Source organism: Kogia breviceps, chromosome 4 (assembly GCF_026419965.1).
Source record: "Kogia breviceps isolate mKogBre1 chromosome 4, mKogBre1 haplotype 1, whole genome shotgun sequence".
In the NCBI taxonomy this organism is placed as follows: Eukaryota; Metazoa; Chordata; class Mammalia; order Artiodactyla; family Physeteridae; genus Kogia; species Kogia breviceps.
The window spans coordinates 116,146,753-116,174,482 of NC_081313.1; the positions used below are offsets into that span (position 1 = coordinate 116,146,753).

General features: G+C 49.1%; 1 protein-coding gene and 1 pseudogene across 3 annotated transcripts in view; one reads left to right on the forward strand and one right to left on the reverse strand.

Moving 5' to 3' along the window:
* Window positions 1–3,743: 3,743 nt before the first annotated feature.
* Window positions 3,744–27,730, reverse strand: part of SIL1 (SIL1 nucleotide exchange factor) — a 263,273-nt gene continuing 239,286 nt past the window's right edge. For all 3 annotated transcript variants that reach the window (XM_059061294.2, XM_067031732.1, XM_059061298.2), the window contains 3 exons: window positions 8,840–8,936; window positions 8,231–8,395; window positions 3,744–4,270 (listed from right to left, as the gene is read on the reverse strand). In XM_059061294.2, coding sequence (XP_058917277.1) covers window positions 3,914–4,270; window positions 8,231–8,395; window positions 8,840–8,936 — 619 coding nt within the window. In that variant the 3' untranslated portion in view covers window positions 3,744–3,913. The remainder of the gene's footprint in view (window positions 4,271–8,230; window positions 8,396–8,839; window positions 8,937–27,730) is intronic.
* On the forward strand, window positions 17,344–20,617 carry LOC136794009 (UPF0711 protein C18orf21 homolog pseudogene; annotated as a pseudogene).

Consider the following 27,730-nt stretch of genomic DNA (forward strand, 5'->3'; position numbering starts at 1 on the left):
CCCCGCATGGGCCCCCTGCTTCGTTCTTGCCCATGTCATCTATTCTCACCACAGCAACATGAGTGATCCTGCTAAAATATCAGTCACGTCGGGTCTCTCCTCTGCTCACAACTTTCCAATGGCTCCCATCGCAAAGAAGAAGCTGAAGTCCTTACCAGAGTGGCCAGGATCTGCCCTCTCCATGTTGCTTACTATCTTCCCTTCCACCGACTCTTGCTTTTCTTCCAACACCCAGCCATGTTTCTGCCTCTGATATTCCCTTGGTCTACAAAGCACTTCCCCAGACCCCCACAGGGCTCACTGCCCTGCTTCCTTCTGTTCACACAGCACCTCCTCAGAGAGGCCTTCCCTGACACTCTTTAACCCCATATCAGGCTTTATTTTTCTTCATAGCTTTTAGCACTCACTGCCGGACATCATATTACATACTTATTAGTCAGGGTCTACCCCACCCCCCACCCTCCACTGTTCCACTTACCACTTCATGCCCTAGAACAGCACCTGGGTCCTAGTAGTCCTAAATCAGATTTGTTTGTGAATGAAGGACTGAATAAATGAATTGAGCAGCAGCCAGGAGAATGCTTAAAACCCACCCCTTGCTCCCTGCTGTATTGGGATGAGGGCGTGCTCCCTGGCAAGGCTGGTAGGGTGCTGGAGAATGTGGTCCCCTTGACTCCTGTAGCTCCACCTTGGCCACCTGGCCCTTCACTCCTGGCACTTTCTCCACCTATGGTGAACTTCTGGGTTCCTCAAATGGACCACTCTCTCTCAACCTCAGGCCTTCCTCCATCTTCAGGCTGGAAACCCTTTCCCCACTCCACTTGGCTTGTTCTTCAAACGTCCTTCAGGCTACAGCTTGGCCACCACCGGCTCTGGGAGGCCTTCCTTGACCTCCTCAACTAGGTGAGGGGTCTCCTCAGCTCCAACTGACCAAGGCTTACCCCACCACAGTACATGTCACGCTCAACTGCTTCCCCACCAGACTGTGAGCTCCCTGGTGGCGGGGCCTGTAATTTACTAATCTCAGGCCAGGGGGGCCCAACACAGAGTAAGTGCTCAACAAATACAATCTGAATGAAAAAATGAATGAACAAGTGGATTAATAAAGACCAAGCCTGCTGAGGGATGGGGAGAGCACCTAGGCCCCCCACCCCTGTCAGCCTCTCACACAGAGGGCCTGGTTCAGCCCAGCTGAGGAGCAGGGGACTAGCAATCATCCAGGGACTACAGGGTGTCAGCCAATCACAGCTCTCAGTCCAGTCCTTGCCAGAAGGCCAAAAGCCTTGGGGCCCCACCACGTGACAGGAGTGGGAGAAGAAATAAACGGCCTCCAGGCCCTGGCAGAAAGAAGCTGAATCACCCCAAGTCTGGTCACTATGCTCCCCTGCCATTACCACTTTCTGCCTAACTTCAAGCCCAGGTCACACTCCCTGGGCACAGTTCCCAGGATGGCACCCAAAGGGAAGGCAGAAAAGGGCTCCTCCTAGACCTGCAGACAACAATCACTGATGAACTGGGTGGCAGAACCAGAATCCACACCCATGCAGCCTGAGCCTGAGCCCTGGGTCACACTGCTGCCTGTGTCCCTGGAAGGTCTGCTTCAGGGCCCAGGACCAAGAAGTCAGAGGCCCATGATGAACCCAGATGAGGCTACTGAGAAGACAGTCTGCAGACCAAGCTTCACCCTCCCTGATGCCTTGTCTGTGTGTATGTGAAGTGGAGAAGAAGGGAGAAACAGCCTCATCACCCGGCTGTGGCAGCCTGGCACTGGTCTGGCTCCCCTCTCTCACCTCCCATATGCTCTTTTCTCGGCACCAGGGTCCCCTCTCCCCAAGAGTTCGTGGCCCAAAATCTCCTTTCCGCTTTACAGGTATGCTATTTTATGCAGCATACCTGAGGGCAGAAGAGATACTGGGGTCCTCAATTAGGCCTCTACTAGTGTCACTCCTTCCGTGGGAACCCCTTCCCATATCCCAGATCAGACCCTGGTGGTTACAGAAGCTTCAGTGGCTCTGGGGATCCTCAGTCCTAGCCTGATACTACCACAGGGGCCTCACAAGCACTCCTTCCACAGCTCCCCACATTTCTGTTAGCCCTCGTCCAAACAGTGCACCTGCTCCTACAGCCTCAGTGCTCACCTCTGCCAGGACTGAGACTCAGACCAGACTTGTTCCCAAGTCCAAGCTCCTCTCTCTCCATGTGCCAGGGCAGCCCCATTCCCCTATGTCTCACCTTCCCCCTTTCTCAAATCCACCTGAGAGTCTCCTGACACCCTCTTTAAAGTGACTCTTGACCTTGGCTTTAACCAGATCCCAGCACCTCCTTTCTGTACCCTGCCCTGCTCTGCCATCTCTCCTGGCCCTCCCACCACTGCCTGTCAAATTAAAATGATCCTTTTCTGAGCCAAACATTCAAGCTTTCCACAGCATGGTCAGCCCAGCAAACTCCAGCTCTGCCACTCACAACCTGTGTGACCTCAGGCAGATCATTTAGCCTCTCTTGCCATGATTTCCTCATATGTAAAATGTACTTCGAAGGCTACTGAGAGGTTTTAAAGGCAGTGAGTCAGTAGGTATCCAACACTTGATAGACTTTGGGTCTGATCCCCACATCCTACCCTGGCTCATCAGACTCCTGCTTTCCTCCCGCCCTCCTGGGAGAGCTCTCTGCAGCCAGCAGCACTCCCGGGCTTCCTGTGTGTTGTAGCATGAGGTGGGCAGGGGAGGGTCTGAGGCCAAGCAAAGGGACTGCAGGGAAGGAAGCCACCAACTTGCCCCATGTTTCTCTGGGCCTCAGTTTCCCCTCAGCTCAATGAAGCTGAGATTTCTACACGCAAGGCCAGGATGGGGAGATTTCTACATGGAGGCTGGGAGGGGCTGCCTGAGCAGCAGGAGTGAGCCTCTGGCGCATTGGGAAAGGCAGAAAAACAAACGCACCAGAATCCAAATCAGGAAAGCCCAGAGCAGGGGTTGCCGTGGCAACCTGCGGCAGGCTCCCAGAACCGCGACTTGTCAGGCTCGGCTGCCCCTGCCTCCAAGCTGCCTCTTCCAGCTCAGCGCAGATCACCACAGACACAGGAGAGGGGCAAGGGCACAGAAAAGTACCTCTGCCCTGTCAGGTGGGCCCGGCAGGCCTGGGCTCCCACTACCAGCTTTATTCAGATTACTCCCCTCCCAGAGTTAGGCCTACACCCAAAGGCCTCCAGAGTGCACGGAGCCACCGCAGTACCACTACCTAGGCCCCAGTGCCAAAAGCTCCAGCCTCACCCATCAGCTGCCTGGGCTGACACGGCATCCCGGCGTGTGGAGATGCCCTCAGGCTTCTGCCAGTGCCAGTGGCCTCTAAACTAATACGTAGGCACAGGATGAAGGGGGCAGTAAGATGATTACCCAGACCTCCCTGCATAGCTGGGTGAGGAGGGGACAAGCACGAGTGCCAGGCACTGGTGTAGTGCTTTATGTATGTTTTCTCTCATTTAATAGCATTCCCCTTTGACAGATGAGGAAACAGCCTCAGGGAAGTTAAATGACTTCCCAAAGTCACAGAGCCACTGGCTGGTAAACAGCTGGGTCCCAAGTGGGGTTTTCCAACTCCTGGGCCCAGACCCTTCCCATGGGGCCTGTTACTGGATGCCCTGGACTGACCACCCAGCACATCACCAGGGGACCTCAGGGCCCTATCACCCAAAGACCACCAAAGCACTGTGCCCAGTCTGCACAGACACACAGTAAACAGACAGACAATGGCCTTCATGCTTCCATTTAATGGCCAGGCCAGCACTGCCCAGATGATGCCCAGGCCCCAGTGGGGAAGTCCTCCCTCCTAGCTGGTATCCCCTGAAGATCCCACCCCAGCTGGTGCCCCTCAGCCTTACTAGCAGCATCCCAGTCCAGTCCCAGTGTCAGAGGCAGCCTCATCTTAGCTCCTTCAGCAAGCTGTTGATAGAGCCCAGGAGTTCCCAGAAGTAGCCCTCATCCTCGCCATCCTGGAGCTCCAGGGCAGCCAGTGCCTGGTACTCAGCCTGGAGGGTGACCAGCGTCCTGTTGAGCTGCAGGTCCTGACGGTAGCGGTCCCGACAGGTGGCCAGAAGGGCACCCAGCGCTTGTAGCACCTTTTCGCGGGCATCGTGCTCTGGCAGTGCCAGGAGGTGGGCAGTGATCTCGCACCAGCCCTGTTCCTGAAGGCCTGGCAGGAGGTGCACCTGGCGGTACTGCTGCAGCTTCTCTGGGGACGTCTCCCGCATCAGCTCAGCCTCCTCCTCAGCAAACATCTGCCACCCACACGGCCAGGGGCCAGGGTGTGGAAAGGGGAGAGAACACACAGAGAGCAGTCAGCCCTGCCTTTCAGACTCGAAGGCACATGGCTGACCCATGAGTCTGCACCCTCTTCCTCCTTCCCCTTGGGCCTCAAAGGCCCTTCATGGGAAAAGGCCAACTGGACTCATAGCTTCACACATGCTCTCCAGCCCATCCATATGTCCACCCATCTGTCCATCCATCCACTCATCAAAAACAACTGTGTAATGTGCCAGGTGCTGGAGAAACCAAGATGGAGACATGGTCCCTGCCCTCAAGGAGCTCAGGATCTATCAGGAGATTAAAAATTAACTGAATAAGTGGTGTGGAGGCAGACAGTCTGGATTCAAATTCCTGCTCCACCACTGACAGCTGAATGATGGAATGACCTTGGGCTAGCATTCTGCCTCCCTAAGACCCAATGCCATCATCTCTTATGTGGAGGAGAGGACGTAACCCCTTCAGGACTGTTGGGAGAACTCAGTGGGACAGTGACCATGCAGCCAGTGCCCAGCACACAGAGCACACCCACAATGTGAGCTTCTCCATCAACAAACATTAGCTGTACCAGCAGCAGCATCACATCACCATCACCACAACTACAGATCCACTCCCTCAGAGGAGTTAGGGCACGGGCAACAGAGGAGGCTGGCATGTCCCTGAGCCTTGAGAGGTTTGTGGGAGTTGCCCAAGGGGATAAGGGTGGAGGGTCCACACACACAGGAGGGTTGTGACAATAGGCCTGGGCCCACCTCATGTTTGAAGACCATCAGGCTGTTATGGTCGAAGGGGCATGAGGGCCAAGCTGGGGCCCAGAATGCTCAGGGCCCTGGACGTCCCTGGCCATTATGCTGAGGGCCTGGGGAGTTGAGGAACGTTTGGGCAGGAAGTCACATGCATGGCCTGTGTCTGGTAAGTGCAGAAACCCAGCCCCATCAGAATATGGTGGGAACCGATGCTGCCAGGCTGCCAGAGGCAGAAAAGGAAACACCTGAAACCCGACAAGTTACCAACTTATTTCACAATGCAGAGTACTAACCACTATACGATCACGGCAAGCCACCAGGCGTCTACCAACTTATTTCAAATGTCAGAGGAAGGTTATGCAGAGATGGAGGGTCAGCAGTGGGTAGAGATGTCCCATACTGGTTGTACTAAATGTACTTGCAAGAAGAAAGAAGGAATCAGGGGAGGATGAGGCATGCCCTAACTCCAGGGGAGGATGAGGCATGCAGATGACAGGGAAGGCAAGAGGGAAGCCCAGAAAAAGATCAGGGGTCACAGTGGACCACCTGATGGCTTTGGCGCTTGTTGGAGATGGCAGAGGAAGCAGGGGAGGAGGGAGGGGTCAGCATCCTGGGACAGAAAAGGCTGAGAGGGATGTAGCAGTCCTTTCCTAACCTACTCCCAAGTCTAGCCAGCTCCACCTCCAAACACATCCCAGTCCTCCCAGTTCTCTGCCCCATGGGCCCTGCTCCTCACTGCACTTTTGCAGTCCCCTGCCTCCTGCTCCCAGCCTGCATCCTCTAGTCCTCTGACAGCAGACAATGTGGCACAGCCCCAAACCCAGCACAACTTGGCATTTCTGATAATAAAGACTGACTCCCTTCCCTGGGACTTGGAGGCTCTTCAGATCTGTCCCTGCCTGCACTTGGGCTCCTCCTCACACATGCCCTCACCCTGGCACCTGTCACACCAACTTTCCCCCAGGACCTATGTACGTGCAGCTCCCACTTCCAGGCACCCTCTCACCCAACACTGACTCCACAGTCAACTTGACTCACCCCTCATTTCTCACTCAGCACCTCCTTTGACTCCCCAGAAGAGGTTAGGGCCCTGATCATAAGACTCCAGGGCCTACATGCTCTAGGAGATTCTCTGATAAATGCCTGCCTGAAAGCACCAGGAGGGCAGGGACCATGGGGCTGGCACAGCACTGGCAGGGCAGACACCCAGTCAACACTTGTGGAAGGAACCAGCGGGCAGGTCACCCCTGCGGCCCTTCGGCTCCAAGAAGGCACGAGAGGATGTGGGCTCATGACCACAGGAGGGCATCCCAGCTCTGCAGGAGCCCAGACGTCAGGGCACAGTTTCTTAGTGGAGGGCCCACCAAGAGCCAAGGGACAGAAGAAGAAATGCCTGGGGTCTGGCAGACCACAGAAGGGGTAAGCCGGTGAGCCAAGGACCCTAACAATCTGAGGTGGTCCCACACTCTCATGGGAATTCTGCCTTCAGCTGCTACCTCCTGACACCAATGATGCCCTCAAGGTGCATGGCACCCCCCCCCCCCCCGGTTGGCAACCTGTCACACCTCTACCTTCAGGCAGCTCTGGACCCATCCCCAGATGGGGATGTTTGGCTAGTTTGACTAGCTCTTTATTCTCTCTGAGGAACCATAAGAACAAGAAGCCCTGACTGCCTCAAGCGTAAAGTATGGCTGCCATCTGTTCTAACACTCTCTGGCTGAAACTCCTCCACGGTCCTCCTCCTGCAGGAGGATGGCTGTCTCCATACTGTTTGCAGAGAGACGCCACTCCCTCCCTGATCTTCAAAGCACCCCAAAGCCTCAAAGGCCGGCTCCAGGGCCAGCTGACTCAGAGGCCTGCCTCTCACCAGGGCAGCCTTGGTGAGACTGCCAGTGGTAGCTATCCGGGGATGAGGCAAAGCCACAGTGCCTGCTACGCCAGGGCTGGAGGCAGCAAGGAGACACCCAAGTCATGAGGGGAAAGTGATAGGTTTCTCCTGGGAAATGCCAAGCCTATGTACATGTCCTTCCCCTGGCTTGCTGGCCCACTCCCAGGATGTCAGCTGTGCCCCGGCCTTATTAATTGGATGTGAGGACCACATGGCTGCCTGCTGTTCTGAGAAACTGGGTTTCTGCAGCTTAGAGGGGTGGAGGAAGAGAATGGGGGAGAGGGGGAGAGAGAGAGGGAGAGACTGAAAGACAAGACAGGACAAGAGAGACAGACAAGAGTGAGTGAGTACACACACACAAAAGCCAACAGGTGGAGAGAAAAGCAGCAACAGACAACCCTGATCCTTGGCCTGAGGCCTGGGGGGAGGGGTGCGCAGGGGAGGGGCAGGGAGGAAGGGCTGGGCCCCTCTGCCTCCAAATTCAGAAGTGGTTTCCAGCGGCTGACCAGCCCTGCTCCACTAATCCGCAGTTGGCTGTAGGGAGAGTGTGGCCCCAGAGAGGCAGCTGAGAAAACCCTGCCAATGCTCTCTGCAGCAGCTGAATTAAGAATCAGCCCTGGCTGGTTTTACCCTCTCCTTAATTAAGACACTTCTCAGGCTCAGAAACACCGAAGTGGGCTGGGCACCAAGTCTCCTCCCAGATGGCAAGCCCGTGGGTCCCTGGGTTCCTCAGTGGCAGCCAGTCTGAGCCCCTGCCCAGAGCCAAAGCTCCCAGAGGAGGCACCTCCAGGTTTCTAGAATCTTAAGATTCAGCATCATTCCAGCCCCTGGCTCCTCAGTCTCCTGGTTGCTGTGATGGCTCCCAGACACAGCTGCTCCATCCCACCTGCTCCTGGTCACCCGCACCCTATGTTTCAGCCAAATGACCTTTTATTCCATGAAGGGCTGATCCTGGATGTTTCTGGCTTCTGGTCACACTGATCTTTCATCATGCTGACCCCTGTGCTTGCACACTTGGCCCTGATCACTGCCAGTGCCCCCTCCTCCCCTCCCACTCCTCACCAGCCCTCAGGTTTTAGCTCAGCAGTCACTTCCCACAGGACATCCGCCCTGACGTCTCAAAAATCCTGGGCCCCACAGCATCCCTGTCTGCCCAGCTCAGGGCTGGCATGTTTGCTCAGGAAACTCAGCTATGAGGATGGAGGGAATGAATGGAAGATATGGGGAGGGGGGAGGGTCAAATGGCCAGAAATAAACACAAAGCAAAGTGCACGGGAGGCAGGACAGGCCTGGGTACTCACCTTCTCAGTGACCAGGTCGTAGAGCAGAGTGACCACACGCACAGCCAGCACCTCCATGCCCTTCTCCTGGACCAGACTCCTCAGCACCTGCAGCCCCCCCAGCTTCAGGAACTGCTGCTGGGCATAGGGGAAGTGTCGCAATAAGGAGCACAGGGCAAACAGAACCTGGGGAGGCACAGATCCAGATGGGTGAGGGACCACAGAAACTAGGCCTTGGGGCAGGCACCCAGAGGTGCCCCAGCTACCCCAGCCCAGCTCCCATTCTTCCTGGCCCCAACCACCACCCTTGGGTATAGCTCACCCCCGTACCCAGGGCTGTGAGAGCCAGGAGAGACATCAGACACCTTCAACACCACCCAGTGGACAAACGGAGGCCCAGGGCAGGAAGCCTGGGTGTTGAACCTGAGACTGCACCGTGGGAGCAGGCCTCCAGATGCCTCACATGCTGCTCTGCTGCTTTAGGTGAAGGGGACCTCTCCCCCTATGCCACCCAGCGGATGGCCACTCAGGCCCCCAAGAGTGATGTATACAACCCGGAAAGGGACCCTAGCCTTTTAGGCTCCACAGGTGTGCTGGGGTCTGGGCGGGAAAAAGGCAGCAGAAACGCACCTTCTTCTTTGCGGTGAGAGACTGCTCCGTGGCCAGAACGACCAGCAACTTCTGCAAGGCTCCTCCCTCAATAGCCTCCACCTGGACCTTTGGGTTGCTGGAGGGGGAAGCACAGGAAAACAGGACTTTGCACCTACTCACCAACTTGGGGGCACGCCCCTGGGCCCAACCCAGGTAAGAGGGCTACCACCAGAGCAGCCATCCCTGGGGATGAACAAGGTGCACAGTGGGGGTTCCCACTCTGGACAAGCTAGAACTTATCTGGGGAAACAGAAACTGGTGTAGGTCCACCTGGGTACAATGGCCTATGGCACAGACAACAGGGCCAAGGGCCCCAGGCCAGTGTCCACTCCCTATCAGCCAATGGGCTGGGGTGATCTGGGAATGGAAATCACCTCTACCATTTTAAGATCCCTCTGATGCTACAGGTGCTACTTCAGTGTCCCTCCTATGGAAAGCCTTCCTCCACGCTCCTCAAGCCAGCCTTACGTGCTTCCCCCTTCCATGATCCCAGGTGCATCACACTCTGGGGGAATCACTAGCGATCTGTTCCCTTCAGGGTGTGGAGCTCCAGGGCCAGGGACCCCTTCCTCTCTCTCCCCTCCTGGGTGGAGCACACAGACAGTATGGAGTAAACACTTATGGGAGGGAGGCAGACAGAAAGAACAACATCCAGGGAGCCTTTGCATCCCTGAGTAAATCCCCAAATAGGACCAACCCAGCTGCCTCCCTGCTGGACTCTCCACTATGTGACAGCAACTACTATGATCGTCCCTGTACCTCAGCACTCAGCACAGGGTCTGCCATGGCATAGGGCCCTGGACAGTAAGGAGTAAATGAAGCAACATATGTGTACAACCATGACTGCATCAACCAACAAACGGGCAACACTCAAACACAAAGAACCCAAAGCTGCCTCTGGAATGCCAGTCCCCATTCTGGGCTAGAGAAAGAGTGATGAGCTTTAAACAAATATTTCAGGCAAAGCCGTCATGGATGAAAGAATGGGGGTTCTGGAGGGTGAGACCTCCTCTATGGCAGGGTGCCAGACAGAGACATGGCTGGGAGCCCCTTACTTTCTAAGATCAAACTGATGATGAATTAAGGAGCAAGTGCCAAGTGCAGGGATCTGTGTAGTTAGGCCTTCGAGGAAGGTCAAGACTCCTTCATCAGCAGCTTATGAGGCCTCAGAAAAGAAAGATGGCAGGCATGTAAAAAGCCTGAGACCAGCAGCAAGGGGAGAGGCTGGACCAGAGGTGAGACAGTGGCTGTCACCCTCACCCAGACAGCAAGCACACAGAGCGCACCTAGTCTCTTCTGGGCTCTGGCTGCCTTATCTTAGCAATGGCCACCACCAAGTACCCTGGAGACCCAAAAAGTACCTGTTTCTCCTAACCCCCAATCTTAGCAAGGGGCCCTCAGAACATCTTGGAGAGTAAGGCAGAGTACAGACAAATCAGAGTCGATTCCTGGTCCAAAACCCAGAGAAAAGGAGAGGCAGGTAACAAGAGAGAGAGCACACTGCTGCTCACAGGAGAGGGCCTGGCACACAGCAGGCTCCCCATACAAGCTGGCTGGATGGTATGGTAATGGGACCCAAGTGAGTCCTTGATGGTCCACCCACTACTCCTACCAGGCACCAGCTTCAAGGTTCGAAGCAGACTTAGCACATGGAGCCAGTTTTCCTGCTGTAAAATGGGAGGCGTCTGCATCCCTCTGCATCTTCTCTGCAAAAGGATGCACAGGGTGGGTGCCGGCCTTTCCCACTGCAACTTCACTTGTGTCTGAGGAGCAGCCTGGAGATGCACTGGGGTCCCTGGGGAAGAAGGCTGACAGCTCCTCTCCAGACAGGCAGGTGGGCGCCAATGCAGGGATTATGGAGCTGAGCCTCTTCCCTGCCCCCTGCTCCCCCAACTTGAGAAAGGCAGCTGCTTCATCAAAGCGTGAGTTAATTAGGGCTGTCTCTGCCGTCATGTGTCTGAGGAACGCTCACCCACAACAGGCAGGGTCTAGGAAAAGAAGTCAACCACGCTGAGAAATTCACACAAACGTCAAATGCAGCCTCCCAAGGAAGGGGAGCTGTGAGGCCCAACATCTCATCAGCCTCAGGGAACAGCACCTAGGAGCCCCATCCCCAGTGGGCCTGCAGAGCGGCACAGACAAGGCCCTCCAAAGACGTCATGTGAAGCTTCATCCTTGTCTACAGATCTGCTGCTGAGAACAAGACCCAGAAACAATCACCTGGCTAACCCCGAAAGACAAGCTCAGAGCTCAGGAGTATAGGGGTCTCCAAGGAGACCCAGCCTAAGCAGCTCCCAGAGTAGCAGCCCTGTCACCAACTTGGGCAGTATTGGGAGAGGGGAGAGACACGAAGAATACTGGGACTCTGCCCACCCAGGTTTCACCTAGTAGAAGGGGAGAGAAGACTCCAACGCCAAAGGGAACCACAGCACAAACAATAAAACAAACTACCAGGGGCAAAAGGGGAAGGCACATATTGTGTAGGCAAATTCCTAGGATCCTCCAGAGAAAGAATAAGCCAATGGGAGTAAACAAAAGATGCCAAAAGCCAAGAAGAGATTTGGCTTCCCCAGCATTTTTGTCCATCAGAGCCCCGATGTGAGTTAGAAAGGGCCAGAAAGCACTGTCCTAGGACAGATCTAGAGGCAAGGCACTGTCCAGGCAAGGCAGTTGATCAGAGAAGCCCCATGTGCAGAACAGATTCTTGGGGACACTCAGCCTGTTCTCTGCCACTCAACACTCAACAAGCCAGGCTCCACACATAGGAGAGACACCACACCAACATATTCTACTTACAGGTTTCAGAGTGAATAAATGAATGGCTATGTAACTTTAGGCCGTACCAGATGGCTCTGAACCTAAGGTCTGTTGGGGTTCAGAGAAAGAATGTCTGGTCTGGAAGAGCCAGGAGGGCTGCCTGGAGGAAGAGAGACTGCAGAAGACTGGAGTACAAGTGAGGAAGACAGCCTGTGCACCAGACGACAGGCCATGTGCTCAGGTAACAGCATGAGCATGTAGAGAGAGGCAAGCAGACCATTCAGTGGAAGGCTGCCCTGAAGAATCATGGAAAACGGGGCTGAGGAGTGCAGCTGACTCCTGACACAAGGGCAGGGCAGGCTGCGACTGAGGATGGGGAGACACAGGACCCATATCCTACCCAGCAAGTGGAACCTGCTCCTGCTTCTCCTTCCTCGACACACGCAAGGCAAAACAGGGAGTTGGAAACAAGCACTTTTAGGGCATACAGACACAAGAGAGGGCCCAGAAGAAGGGCCTGTCTCAGGACAGTGACCCCGGGGTGGGAGATGAGCTGGAGGGACACTCTGAGCTAGGCATAGCCCACAATTCCCAGGTCAGGCCGACTCTGTTATGTAGTGTGTGTCAGTATCTGCCCAGCATCCTTTCTTCCTCACCAGGCACTGACACCCCTTTCTTCCCTTCCACTGATGGCTACCTCTTCCACTCCTTGTGGTCCTGAGGGGGCAGGTCCCAGCTCCACAGGGAGGGCTTATGGCCCAATACTGGCTCATCATATCTGCCCCCCACCAGGCCCTCCGCTGGTTGCCAAGGACTGGCAATCAGAGCTTTTCAGTCTTCTACACTGGAGTCAGGACAGATAAGTTCTCTTCTTCACAAGGTAGGTAGGTTGCTGTAAGCCAGAAGCACCTATAGCCATGCCAATAGCAGCCAGGTCCCCAACCTAAACCATCCCCATGGAGGGAAGCCATTTAGAGTAGGAAAGACTAGAACTCAAACACAGGAGAAGTAAACCAGAAAGAAAAAGGGAAAGCCTGGTGCCTTTTGCCACTTGCGAAACACTTTCATAAGGCAATGAATCCTTTTTCACCTGCAGCAGAGTCCTGAAAACTTGGGTAAGTAGAGCAGGACCATGGGCCAAACGTGGGCCTGTGGTTGAGTGTGGCCAAATGCGGCCTTAGCAGCCCTGGGCCCACACCTTGACTAGCTTAAATGAGGGAACCCACGTAACTCTGAGCTCTACCCCAGGCTTCAGGGCTTCAGTGGCTCCACGGACACATCAGGGGTTCCATACAGTACCCTTCCGAAAAAAGCCTTTTAGTGCCACCCAGTCAAAGAGGCTGAGGAAACACAGCAGGAGGGTAGGAAAAACCAGGCTGGCATTTCCAGATGGCACTCAGTCCATCCAGGCAGGGACAGCAGAGAAGGGTTTTTCTTGAGCAATCTGCCCTAGACGGGCAGACACCAACATGCTCTCAGAACCCCTCTCTCTCCAGGCAGCTCAGCCTTGCGCTCTGAATGCTCACTACTATGTTTTGGGGGAAGAAATGCCCAAAATAACTCGGAGTGAGGTCTATAGAATGTGCCAGGGCAAAAGTCTAGAGAACTCTTGATGAGAATCCTGTAAACAATGGCTGATGACCTTGGGCAAGTCCCTTCACTTCAGTTTCTACACCTGTGAGGCAGAGCTAAAACTACCTTGAGTTAAAGATAGAATAGCTAACAAGTGCCAAAATGCTAGACAATACATTGTGACGGAAAGATTATAATTATAGTGGGTTTGCTACACAAAGAGGCCAGACCATATCCTTGAGAACACTGCTTTTATTCAGCCCAGATGCCCCAGGCACATGTATGCTGCTCATCCCCCTCCTAGCCTACAGACTCAGGACCAGAGCTGTGGCCCACGCCTGAGGGTGGGGGTGGGGGTGTCTTGCTGGCTGGAAGATGGGTGTCCTGACAGCTGGGGATCTGAGTGAGTTGGAAGGGCAGGGGCCTGGCACGCCTCTCAGCGACATCAGTGGCGCTGGTGTGCTCAAAGTCAACAGAAGGATATTAAGGACGTAGCTCGTCTCCAATGAGATAAATGAGAATAAACCTTGTTCAGGGCTAAGCTGGCTGGACTGAATAAATACCATTAGCACTTGCATTACTGGGATGTTCACAATCAGCAGGCGAGTCAGCTGTCTGTGTGCAGAGGGATGGCAGCAGCTGCTACTCTGTTAATCTTGGAGGCGGGGGGCGGGCGGGGTGCACGCAGAAATGGAAGTGATTGCATTTGCAGAAACCAAATGCCCTGGGTCAGGGTGACTGATGTGGGCAATATGCCAAGGGTCAGAGGTCATATTTCAGCTAACCAAGCTGAGCAAGTGTCTAGGGGGCATTGAGGAGGTGGTGGAGCTGATCTCAGGGTGGCCAGGGGGCTCGTGAGAATGCTGCCCACTTCAGATTCGGGAGCTGCCCTCCTGCTTCCCTGTCACTCAGGACTCACTACATAATGTTCATGAAAATGTGAACATTTAGTTGTTCTAAAACTATTAGGAATTTCAAGATGGTGAGGGCAGAGCATTAAAGCAAACACAGGCCCTTTTCAGTGTGGGGTCCTCTGCAATGCACAGGGCCACAAAGCAGGCACTGCTGGCACCAGCGTGTGTGCAGAAACAGGAAATGCACAGAAATCCTGCACACAGGTGAATCAGAACAACAAGGGCTAAAAAGGGAGTTAGAATCAGTGGAAAAGGAAAAAAACAAAAAGGCAGAGTTTCAGGACGGGAAATAAGGATTAGGTTGACTTGTTCGATGGGGGCTGAGGAAATACTAAGGTGAAACCCCTGGCGCAGAGCCTGTGTCATCTGGAGTTTCAGTCCAAACCTAGAATATCAGGCTTGTCCACGGCACGCTGGGGACATGGGACACATGGGGTATGTGCCCTCTCATGAGTCCTTGCAATATTTCTAAGTAAGACAATTATTATTTCTTCTATCTTAATAACAGAAAAAAAGCTGCTGTTGTTCTGAAATGCTCTTTGCGAAGATGCTGTGCAGCAGGGAAAGGGGGCACACCGCAGGCTTAATCATTTGTGATCCTGACTGATGACACTGTGCATGCTCATCTTCTTGCCCAGAGAGAAAGATTCCTTCTCTGATGGCCTCACCTTGTTTGTGCTCTAGCGTGTGGCCTTGATGACCTCTGAAACACAAGGACTTGCAAGATGTGTACATAGTAGCCTGCCATCTAGGGATTAATAGGGTTAAGTATCTGTTAATCAAGATGTGGACAGTTACCAACTTAAATAAAAACAGAATAGGTTCACCAAAAAAAGAAATGCCACATACAACTCTTCCACATGAAAGTGAAGCCCCCAGAAGAAACAAAACATCCAGCCTGTTATGAGCTTCATACCACCTAACTATGGTGGGAACCATATTAGGCCCCTCAGAAGTTCTATCTGGACACTGGAGAAAAGGAGAATCACTGGACCCATTCAAATACAGTCCCCAACCAGATGCCAGTTATGTAAGCAAATGTGGGACACCCACAGTTCACCACAATGATAAAGCTCACAACAGTATCTCTAGAACCTCTTTCCAGGCACAAACACACAGAATGATAATCTTCCTACCTCTGGAGAGATAAAGGGGCCTCAGAGGAAGGGGCACTGAAGAATCTTCTTGACATCTGGTAGCTCTGAAACATCGCTCTGCATCACAATCACCTTGGGCATTTCCCCCCTCCCTTAAATCATTTCAGACTGGGCACTTAAAAACTACTACAGAAAATTATACAGAAAAATAACCTACAGAAAAGTTGCAAAATAAAAAAAGACTCCTATCAAGAGTCACCTGTTAACATTTTACGACATTTGCTTTCTCATTTTCTCTCTGTATGTTTATCCATTTTTTCTGAAACATTTGAGAATAAGTTGCAGATTTGATGCCACTTTACCTGTAAATGTATCAAGTGTGTATTTCCTAAGAACATAACCACAGTACAGTTATCAAAATCAGGAAATTAACATTGATACATGATCTATAGATATTCAGATTTTGCCGACTATCCCCATAATATCCTTTTTAGAAAAACAATTTTGGTCCAAGGTCCAATCTAGGACTTACATGATGAATTGAGAAGCATGTCTTTGAATCTCCTTTAACCTTGACACACCCTTCCTTAGCCTGTCTTTGTCTTTCACTACATTGACAGTTGTTTTTTGGGTTTTTTTTACATTGACAGTTTTGAAGAGTACGGGCCAGTTGCAGAATGTCCCTCAGCCTGAACTTGATGTTTTTTCCTGATTAGATTGAGGTAGTGTAGGTTGGCAAGAATGCCACAAAAGCAATGTCTGTCTTTCTTGGTGCATCATATCAGGAGGCACATGATGTCATTCAGGCTCACAAGTGGCTGTGTTAACTTTGATTACTTGATCATGGTGGTGTCTGCCAGATTTCTCCACTATAAAGATACTATTTGTCCCTTTGGAATTGATAAATATTTTGTGAGGAGACTCTTTAAGATATGAAGACAGCCTGTTCCTCATCAAACTTTCACCCATTAGTTCTGGCATTCATCAGCAATTCTTATTTAAAATAATTAATACCATGATGTTTGTCAAAGGATGATATTCAAACTCCATCATTGCTTCTATCTGTATTTGTTGGCACTCTACCTAAAAGAAGTTTTCCTTCTTTCTCACTTATTTATTCTTTTATATCAGTATGGATTCTTATTTAATCTATGGGTTATAATCCAGTTCTACGATTATATAAAATATACCTGATTAAATCTGAAAAAAAAAATAGAGCCTTTTCATGTTGGTTTCTGTGTCTTTTTGACACATTTCCATCATTCTTTGAGCACCTCCATACTTTCTGGCACAAGATGTTCTTGTACAAGATATAGTACTTTTCCTGCACCTGCTGTGGAATAAGCCATTTCTCCAAGGAGCACTTTGAGCACTTTCTGAAAATTCTAACAGATTCTAACCCTTATTCTACACATACTGAATCACAGTCTCAGAAGATAGGGCTCATACACCTGATTTTTCATAAATGCTTCACATGAGCCTTACCAGGAGGCCTGGCACTGATCTGAGGACCAGCATTGGGGATAACTAGATCCAATGCCCAACCTTTAATCCAGTACAGCATGTCTGATAACTGGCTGCCAGGCTGAAGATTACAGCAGTAGGGAGGCTCATCCTTACGTTAGCTTTAAACTCTTCCAACTGCTAGAAAAACATCTTCTGTTACTGAGCTGAAATCTGCTTTCATGAAGCTTATATCCACTGGTCCTAATCTGCCCTCTCAAAGTAGAGAGAGTCACCTGAACCTGCCCTGACAGGTCAGCCCTTCTGAACCTTAGAAGCCAAATGCCCAGAGAACAATCCCCTCTCACAAATCTAGCCTCATGGGATCCAGCGGTCATTCTTCGTGTGACTCCTGAAATCCTTTGCCTTCTTGCCAATGCTCTATGGGACACTGCCCCATGTACTGACGAATCCCTGCAGAGGTGGTATTCACACCTACCCACAGGGCTCCCACTGGCCCAACCCCTCCAGAGTTCAGTGGACCCAGCCACTCTGCCCCAAGGTCATCTGCCCCTAATACCTGAGGCACATCTAGGTTTTTGGCAGTAGTGTCACAAAACTGACTCAACACTGGGCTTGCCTAGGTCAAATCCCTGCAGGCTGTTCATATCACCCTCTGATGAGTCAAATGTTCTCCAACATGGCCCTGAATACAAGTAGAGAAGGTAAAAAAACAAGTTACAAATGATTCGGTGGACTGACCCCATACTTTTGTTCCTGTGTGGTAAAGACTTAAAAAAAAAAAACACACCACAAATATGGGTTATTTATAAAATTAAAAACTGAATAATAACAAAATTTTAAATGTTGCTTTGCTACCTGGGCCCTTCATCCTAGCCTGTCACTATTCTTCTGGATCTTCATTCTGTCTGTCTAACATGTTGGTTGGTTATCCCTTCCGAATCTGTGTCATCTGCCCCCATGCCCTCACATGAGAACCTGAATGCAGGTTGGACAGGCAGAGTCTGACATGAGCTCTTTGGCACATCACTACAGTGAAGCCTCTGTTGACACTTAACCACTTATAAACAAACCTTTATTAGGTCTGATTGTTAAAGACATGCGGATTTGTAGCTACTTGATCATCAATTTCTCTATCTGACCTATTAGATTATCATGAGATTCTGACAAATGCTTCTGAAATGCAGATTCCCTCTTTGTCTATAACATTGGTCTAATCTTCTAGGTTGGCAAATCTTCCTGAAAAAAGAAATCAGAATTAGGAGGGAGCATGAGAGTCTTCTGGGGTGCTGATAAAACCCTACTTCTTGACTTGGGTGGTAGTTACATGGGTATGTTCACTTCAAAAAAGTCATCAAGTGGTACGTGTAAGATGGAAGTACTATTCTGTAGAAGGAAGGGCAGGAGGAAGGAAGGGATATTAAACTTTAAATCAGTCTATTTTCATGGAAACCACACTAGCTCCAAGAGATCACCTCTCTTTAGAAAATGCCCATAAATGAAGTCTCAAAAACTTGCCTTGTTATTTTGAAAAGCAAAACAGTTACCATCCTGTCTCCTTACTCCTCTCTCAGTGATGCTTAAACATTCACACATGCTCAGGTCTCATGATGATATCATTAACTTTTCATTTGATGTTTCAGACCCTAACTAATTTCAAGAATCAAGTGGCTCTTCTCCTTCCTCACACTTCTGAGCTGAAGTTCTTCTTAGCCATGTTTGTTTTACTCTTTCTGGAGGGAAGGCCATTCTTCTTAAAAGAGAAGTTAGAGGCAAAATAGAAGAGAGGACGGTGATGCCCTGTCATCTGCTACACTGAATCACCTGGCTGAAGCAGCTGGCCCAACGCCTTCCCTGCCATTCCTCTCACTCTGAACAGTAACTGCTAAGGCAGGTCCTTTGTTCCAAGCATCCCAGGTTCCACCTACCTAGTATTCCTGACAGTGTTTTCAGAGATCTACACCTTTGTCCTCAGTTATAGGCCCCTTTATCATCTCTCAGACAAAAGCTCAACTCTAAGAGCTCCCCATGCGGCCTTGTTGTTCTGTTTAGGTGTCTCCTCTCTGTTCCTTGCAGTAATCACTTGTGACTATATTAAGCACATTTCATTGTTCAGACTATGAGTCATCCTTCCCTTCAAAGTTCTTTTTTTTTTTTTTTTTTTATAAATTTATTTATTTATTTATTTTTGCTGTGTTGGGTCTTCGTTTCTATGCGAGGGCTTTCTCCAGTTGCGGCGAGCAGGGGCCACTCTTCATCACTGTGCGCGGGCCTCTCACTGTTGCGGCCTCTCGTTGCGGAGCACAGGCTCCAGACACGCAAGCTCAGTAGTTGTGGCTCACGGGCCCAGTTGCTCCGCGGCATGTGGGATCCTCCCAGACCAGGGCTCGAACCCGTGTCCCCTGCATCGGCAGGCGAACTCTCAACCACTGCACCACCAGGGAAGCCCCCCTTCAAAGTTCTTGCCCAAACAACATATCTACTTTTTCCTGGACCTTCTAAAATCTGCTTTCCCCAAAACTCAGAGTTCTGCATTTCCCTTGGCTTCTCCAAACATAGCCACTTTCTGCTAAAGTTTCCAACACCTTCACTTCACCAAACAAATCCTTCGTGATGCTCAGAATACAATTTCAGTGAAGCCCTTTTCCTTAATCTTCTGAGAGAATTGTCAGAAAAGTGAGTTAAGAATTAAAGCAATTCAAGAATTGATGAGAGCAGGGCAGGCGAGGCCCCGGGGGTGGGTGCTGGACTCCCTCCGGCATCGCCCGAGGGCCTCTCCGGCCAGGCACCCGATGCCCCAACGTGCGCATTCCCACAGACTTCTGTCTGCTTCCCAGCTCCTCCCCGTTTATTCCCCGTGGCCGCTGCCGCCTCGGGACACACATTTACGCAGCAACACGCAAACCCATTCTGGCAACTCCGGGGGACCTGAGGAACCAGTGCGGAGACCTGTAGGACTGATGATCTTGGTTTTTGCTGGCTGTCCGCTGGAGATTGCCTTCAATTCCTAGGTGGCACCTGGCATTCATGGACCAGCACGGCCACTTACTTCATCAAGTCAGCAAGGAGAGTCTCCAGAGTGAACCTGCTAGCAAGATGGAATCTCATATAACACAAGAGGAGAAAACTGAAGATCAGAGAGGTTAGGTGATTTGCCCAAGGTTTCACAGCTGAATACCTCCAGGCAGCCAGGAGAAATTACGGTCTTATCCACCGTGAAGGAGGAAGACATTCAGATCCCAAGACAGATGATTTGTATACCTTTTGAGGCCAAGATGAGTGTGCACCTGTGTGGTCAAATGTAATCCACAATGGGGCTCATCAGGTTTCAGCCACAGGCATGAAGGCCACGTTGCTGAAACTACAAGATACCTGCATGGGTCACACCTGCTGCTGACTCTGGGCCTGCAGTTCCTCACAGGATTTCAAAGAAGCATGTCCATACTGCTCCCAGCTGCAGGTGCTGGATAAAGCTGGAATGTATCTCCAGCCCAAGGCTAAACTGACACCCCAAAATACAGACACTTATTAATTGAGAAGCAAAATAAATATGCACTCAGGTTTAAAGAAGCCAAAATTATGAAGAAGTAGAAAGGCTCCAAAACTGTTTTGTTGATTACTTGTAAAATATGCATCAGAACACTAACTGGTAAAATAACGGGAAAAGGAGAAGCATCCTATGGACGATGAGAAACAATTCTACCACTCCTCAGATTTAACCCTTGCAGGAAGACAGAGAAACTAAAGTTCTGAGTTCTGCAAGTCTGGTTCCAATGGCGAGAGCCCAGCCTGGTTTTCAAAACACCTACATCTGGACAGTCAATACCCATTCGCTCCTCAAAGGACGTGAGCAAAACAAAGAAACACTTCTCTAAACTAAAAATGCAGCTTAGTCAGAAAGAATTCCAAAAGAATCCAAAGTGGATTTCAGAAATTTCTTGTCTCCTCTGTAAAGAATCGATTTTAAGAAACGTCTAATACTATTTCTGAACTAAAGCTAGTCAGTAAAAAAACTTGTTTGACTTTTATTTATTTTCTGAATACACGGAAACCAAATCCAAGAACAAACTTTCCTTGGCATCCTTGGCATTTTGGGGAAATAAAAACCTCGCTGGAATGAATAACTGAAACCTACCCACCTCAAGTGTTGGTTGTGAGATGAAAAAAAAATGTGAAAGTGCTTGTCAGTAGTAAACTCATAAGCAGGTATTAGTGGTATTCTTATTATTTTCCCTTTTCTCATCAGTTTTCACCATTTATATCATTCTCTTTCAAAAGGAAATTGAGAACTTTATAAGTGTGTCTACTCTGAAGGACTTCTTCGGGGGTGTCAATAGCCTGACTGCTAATTCAGAAAACCGGTATGTCCTTTTTCTCCTGCAAACATCTGCATAACTGTACATTAGTGAAACCTGAAGATTATCCCTATTTGGGGTGTAAAAATATCTGGGATATTCTTAATTATAGATGATCTAATAAGATAAAGATACAAATATATTTTAAAGAAATTTTCATTTTTATAACTTTCTGTTGTTCCTGTAGTAATATTTCACCTTAAGAGACAGTTTAATTTGTTCTAGTACAGACTTATTTCTGGGTTTAAAATTATTTCAAAATGTTAATTTTTACTTTAGCTATCTTACATCTTTTCTGGAACAACATAGGTACAATTTGGTTTTTTGTTTTTTGTTAATAAGCTAAGATTGTTTTCCACCTTTCTATTTAGCTCATTTAGATATGTTGAAGAAAAATCAGGTTATGCATTTTTGGTAGGAAGTGATGTGTCTTTCTCAGCATCGGGTCCAAAGGTCCACGGTGCTGGTTTGTCCCAATATTCATGATGTTCATTTTGATTACTAGGGTAAGGAGGTTCCACTAGGTTTTTCCAATATGAAGTTGTTATTTTCCTTTGTAGTTAATACAAAGACTGCAAAAAAAAAAAAAAGAAAAGAAAAAAAAAGAATTGATGAGAGTCTTGTTTTCTGCAGAAGGAGTTTTCCCGAAAGACCTATAGTGCCACACCAACTAGCTTCTGCACCAAGTTTTATAATCTCAATTCAAAAAGCCTCTTCTGACTGTCATACAGAGTGAAGTAAGTCAGAAAAACAAATACTGTATGTTAACACATATATATGGAATCTTAAAAAAAAAATGGTTCTGAAGAACCTAGGGGCAGGAAAGGAATAAAGATGGAGACATAGAGCATGGACTTGAGGACATGGGGAGGGGGAAGGGTAAGCTGGGACAAAGTGAGAGAGTGGCATGGACATATATACACTGCCAAATGTAAAATAGATAGCTAGTGGGAAGCAGCTGCATTGCATGGGGAGAGATCAGCTCAGTGTTTTGTGACCACCTAGAGGGGTGGGATAGGGAGGGTGGGAGGGAGACACAAGAGGGAGGATATATGGGGATATATGTTTATGTATAGCTGATTCACTCTGTTATACAGCAGAAACTAACACAACATTGTAAAGCAATTATACTCCAATAAAGATGTTAAAAAAAAAAAAGCCTCTTCTACACTGAGGGTAAATAGCTGACATCTTATCCCAGGGTGTGTCTGTTTTTTGGTGGGCTAAGAGCCAGTGATCTGGACTTTTGTTTTACCACAAAGCCCAAACTCAGTAAGCAAACTACTGAGTAAGAGCTGCTCTGGAGTCAGAGAGACCTGAGTTCAAGTCCTAGTTCCAGGATTTTCAAGCTGTATGACTGCAATATGTTACTAAACCTCTTTGGACCTCAGTTTCTTCATCTATAAAATGGGGATTAATAGTATTTATCTCATGAGATTGTTGTGGGGATGAAGTGTGATAATATATAGAGATTAGCACACTTCCTGACAAACACCAAGCATTCAAATAATAGTTGTTTTTATCATAACATATTATACTCTTTAATGAAAATTACTATTTTTACCTTTCTGCTAAAAAAGGCAGAGTGCCTGGGTTTTCAGGCTTTTTAGAAGTGGGAGGGGTTACCTGTGGTAGGGGACAAAGAAGAATGTACCACCTCCCACTGAGTGGTCCTACATTCTCATTCTCAGCTCCTCTGGCTAGACAGGCAAAGCCAGTACAGGTAGAATTCATGGGGGAGAAATGTAGTTAACAAGCTAGAGGGTGAGGCAGGGAAGAAGGATCAAAGAAGTTAAAGGGAGGCCACAGAGTGGGGAACATGGAAGACAGAGAGCTAAAGAGAAATTATCTGTGGCTTATAATTAATCATCAAACATCTCCCAGTAATTGACTCAGACAGTTTGAGGGAAGCAAGGTGGGGTCAACAACGTTAAGCAGAAGAAAATTCAGGCTAAAACATATGGAGATTTTTCACAGTGAGATTTATCAAGTTTATTAGAGAACACAGAGAGGGTGTTAGTTTGGGTCCTCTATGCTAGCTGGAGGTAAAATTATCCCCCCAGGTGCCAAAGGCTGAGGGAGAGCAGAGCAGGCTGGTCCAGCAGGGTATGAGGGCCCCAGGGAAATCACCTGGCCAATCCTTGTTCCAAGCTGCAGGCAATACACCTTCTCAATAGGCCTTTAGTGGCTCAGGAAGGAACTTCCTTACTCACGCAAATCTTGCTCTCAGGAGTTCTGAGACATGTGCTAGGAAATCACTCACTTTTCCTTCCAACCTCCTCATCTCCTCAATCAGAGCCAATGGAATCAAGCAAGGCCTATTTCGCTTTTGCCACACAACTGTAGAAATGTTTACAAATGAGCCATCTCTCAATAGCAAAAGGAAAGGCAACGACCGTGGGATGGTCTATAGCAGAAAATGACAACATTGAAATGCTTCATTTCCAGGATTTGGAAGTAGTATAGACTACAAGTCTCTCTGCTGTACAACATACATAACAAGTCCCCAAAATATCCTTTGTTTGCTAAGGTTCTGCTTAGATATTTAAGGTTTCTGACAGTTTAAATATGGTGAACAATATGGTGAACCATCCAAACGCTTCGCATCATTGGTATTTGGAAAGATCTTTGCGAACAATTAGTTCTAGTTCTGAGAGACAAGAACAGCACCCAGGCTCCTGGTTTTCCATGGGGGTGGATCAACATGGCCTCCTTGGCCAGTGCCATTTCATGTGGCTGATCTCATGGCTTGAGTGAGCATGGGTTTCCTGCTCCTAGCCACTTCTGTCACATCGTAACAGAGAAGAAAATTGAACAGGGTGGGTCTGCTGACTCCCCAGCCAGGCTCAGGACTCACCAGGTCCCCTCCAGGTTAAGAAGGACACAGAGCTTCCCTGAGGCAGAAACAAACCTGGGAGGCCTGGTCTTGCCCAAAGCCTTTACACCTGACTCATTAGACACTGGAATGGGGGCCTAAATGGAAAGCAAAGACTTCCCATTCTGTGGAGATCTTCAAACAACGGAGAAAACCCCCAATTACTCACAGCTTCTGGAGACAGAATGATGGATGGTTTCATTTGTGAGCATGCTATTTGTCTGAGGCTCTCTGTCCAGTCAACTTGTTGACAAATGGTGATTGGGCCCAGAGTGCACAGGGTCTTCAGCTAAGCATCTTAAGGCCAGAGCAAAGAATGAAAATAGTTCCTGTCCCTATTAGACAAAATTAACAGCCAACAGAAACATGCAGAGAGGCACTCTATTAGACAAGTAACTGTGCCAGAGGGTGGCTTCAATATTAGGTGTAATGTGAAAAATGGAGGGCTTGACCAGGAGGGTGTCCAGGAAGAATGACCTCAACAAGATCAAAAGTCACTCAGCTAGGAGGAGAAAGGCTAAAAGTCTGCATGTATTACCCAAGTGAATTCAGATAAAAATCTACTTTTTTTTTCTTCAAAGAAAATGTTAAGAATCACCTTCCACAGACCCTTTTAACTCTTTTACTAATAAGTCATTAAAAGGCCTTCTGTTGAGATCATTCTAATGCCAACGAACAAGTTACACTCATAAAATAGTTAATGTCAAAATGTAAATGGTTTGTTTAAGATTCAGCAATTGTTGCTGAATCAAACACAAAATCTCTATGGCTTGAATAGGAAGGGAAACAAAAGGCTTGACGATTTAGTGCTCATTAAAGCCTGTCTGGCTGAATTTTAGATTGCAACTTAAAAGAAAAAAACATTAAACCAGTTCAAGTGTGAACTGACATATGCACAGCAGTTCTCAGCTGCCTGCAAATGGGGCAAAGGCAGTCTGGAATGTGACTTGAACATACCAACGCTGTGGTTGGGCATGGCCCCATGTCCAGGCTATAGGGGTAGAGCCAGAGATGAGCAGAACCCGAGACAAAAAAGCACTGGGACACAGAGCCCAGGCTCCCACCAGGGCTTGAGTTCAGCACAGTGGAACAGACCAACCCCAGTTAGCTCTTTCCTGCAGGAAGGCTAAGGGGTTTGTGGACAGCCAGATGCTAGGCTGGGGCTCTTTTGCCTGGGAGAAGTGGGAAACTGTAAGCTTTTTACACTTCCTCCCCTTTTCTAGCCTGGCTTGTCAGACACTTCTATGAAGCCATAGTGGGACTCTTGTCTTGATAAATCTGATTGGTTTTGTGACCCTCACAGACCTCAAGTCTGGTCTTAGAAATAGTCCTTTGTGCTAGGTTTGTGGGGTGCTGAGCAGAAACTTTGTCTAAATCCTCGTGCCCATTGGGCCATAAAAGTGCTTAAAATTTTACCACCTGGGGTTTGTTTCTTTGAGTCTTAAAGATAATTCTGTCTTTCAGGGCCCCCTATTAAAATGCCACTGTCCCTGGGTTGGGAGAACCAGTCATGTGTAAGTAGGGTGACCACATAATTTATTGTCCAAACTGGGACACTTTTAAGAGTGAAAAAAAAAGCACTATTAATTACTGCACTGGGACAAGAGGCATAAACAGAACATATGGTCACCCTCTATGTAAGATTGTGTGTTAAGTTCTATGAAGATACAAAGGTGAATAAAAGGGCTTCCCTGGTGGCGCAGTGGTTGAGAATCCGCCTGCCGATGCAGGGGACACGGGTTCGTGCCCTGGTCCGGGAAGATCCCACATGCCGCGGAGCGGCTGGGCCCGTGAGCCATGGCCGCTAAGCCTGCGCGTCCGGAGCCTGTGTTCCGCAACGGGAGGGGCCACAACAGTGAGAGGCCTGTTTACCGCAAAAAAAAAAAAAAAAAAAAAAAAAAAAAAAAAAAACACAAAGGTGAATAAAACCTTGCACAGTCCTGGACCCTGGACACTAAGCTAAGGAGCAAAGGATACTGGGAACAGGCCAAGGTTAGGCACCCATGGGAGGGGGAAAATGACACCCCAGAGGGAAACATCACGGTAGAATACAAGGAGGCAGCTTCACAAAGGCAAAGACCATGGGCTCTGAAGCCAGACAGACCTGAGTCTGAATCTCGGATCTCCTTTCTGCATAACCGTAATTAAACTATCTTTGCCCAGACTTCTTCATCTGTAAAATGAGAATTATTTCATTGGGAGGATTAAATAAGGTATCCAGTGTAACTGTGCCTGGCACATAATGTTCAATAGGTTGCATACTATTAGCATTATCAGGACCTGCCCTCTCCTTAAAACCCCAGCTAGTTCTATACACGCCCCTGTCAGAAGGTGGAGGAGAGACAGGAAGACAGAAAAATACTGAAAGGGCAGACTGAGCTTCTCCTCCTTGCAGACTAACCCCTGAAGGGCCACTCAGGGCTGAGTTCTCAAGGGCCTCAACTGCAGCAGCTCCTGAGGAGTGACCTGATGACCTGGCTGCCTTGCCCTCCTGGTCTTAGACTTCACTCACTGACCCAGCCCAGCAGCTACAGCTCTACCTTGAACTCCTAGATGCACATGCCATCCACAGTTCCCTCAGTGCAGACCATAGAGAGAAGGACCTTTCCAAAGTGAGTGAGCCCTGTCCTGACTGTCCAAGATAATGCTGTCTGTTGAGTAGTGGTACATTCTCCTGGGCTTCTTGTGACAATAGAAATGCAAAGCTAAGGGCAGCCCCTCACAGTCATTAGGAGAATGGATTCTGGGGTTCCACCATTTAATAGTTCTTAAGTGCTTTCCAAATGTTAAGTCACATAATCCTCACAACTCTATGGGGCAAATACTATTATTACCCCCATTTTACAAATCAATAAACTGAGTCATGAAGAGTTAAGTAGTTTTTTCCCAAGGTCACATAGCTAGTAAGTGGCAGAAGCCTGAAAGCTCAATAGGAGCTAAGAGACCTGGATTCCACTGGGGCTATACCACAAACTACCAGCTGAATGGCTATGAAAGAGTCCTTAACTTATTTGAACTTTACTTCTATTATCTGTCAAAAAGCTGTCCTACTTAACCAAGGGAACTGCTTTGAGTATCAAATGATACAGGGCAAGTGAAAGCACTGTAAAAGTGTTTAAATATTATGATGCCACTGCCAACATCTGCCATCATTTAGTTTTGGAGAGCTGGACCCAGTATGAAGAAGGAACCTGGTCCCACACTATTCTCCCGTCCCTAGGACCCTGGACACTGGCTCAAGGTAAAGAAGGAATTATACTAATACAGTGGTTTTCAAAGTGTGGTCTCTGGTCCAGCAGTACCAGCATCACCTGGGAACTAGTGTGAAGTAAAAATTCTTAGGCCCCAGCCCAGACTTAGTGAATCAGAAACTTGAGGGAAGGGTCCTGGCAACCTGTATTTTAAGAAGGCTTCCAGGTGCTCTGACGCATGCTTAAATTTGAGAACTACTAGGCTAGAGTGTCCATGGACAGATGACAGGCTGGGCTCTCTCTAGCCCTGGCCAGGAAAGGCCTGCTTCAGGGGCCTAAGGCAGAGCCCAGCTTTTGTAAGAAGACCCAGGTCCCGAGGGCCACTGCCAAGAAGATGAAAAGCTCCCAATAAAATCCAGACCTACATGGGCACACTGATCAAAATACAATAAAGAAGTGAGAAATCTGACAAAAGAAAAACGCAGCTTCAGTGGGGACAAAATACAACAATCTTCTGTAGGAGATGAGAAGCATAAGAGGGATGTTAGATGTTCAAAGAACCAAATGTCGAAACGACAAAAAATACAAGAATAAAGACAAAGTGTGGCTATCAATGCCACATGGGCCTCCGTCTAATGATGGCAG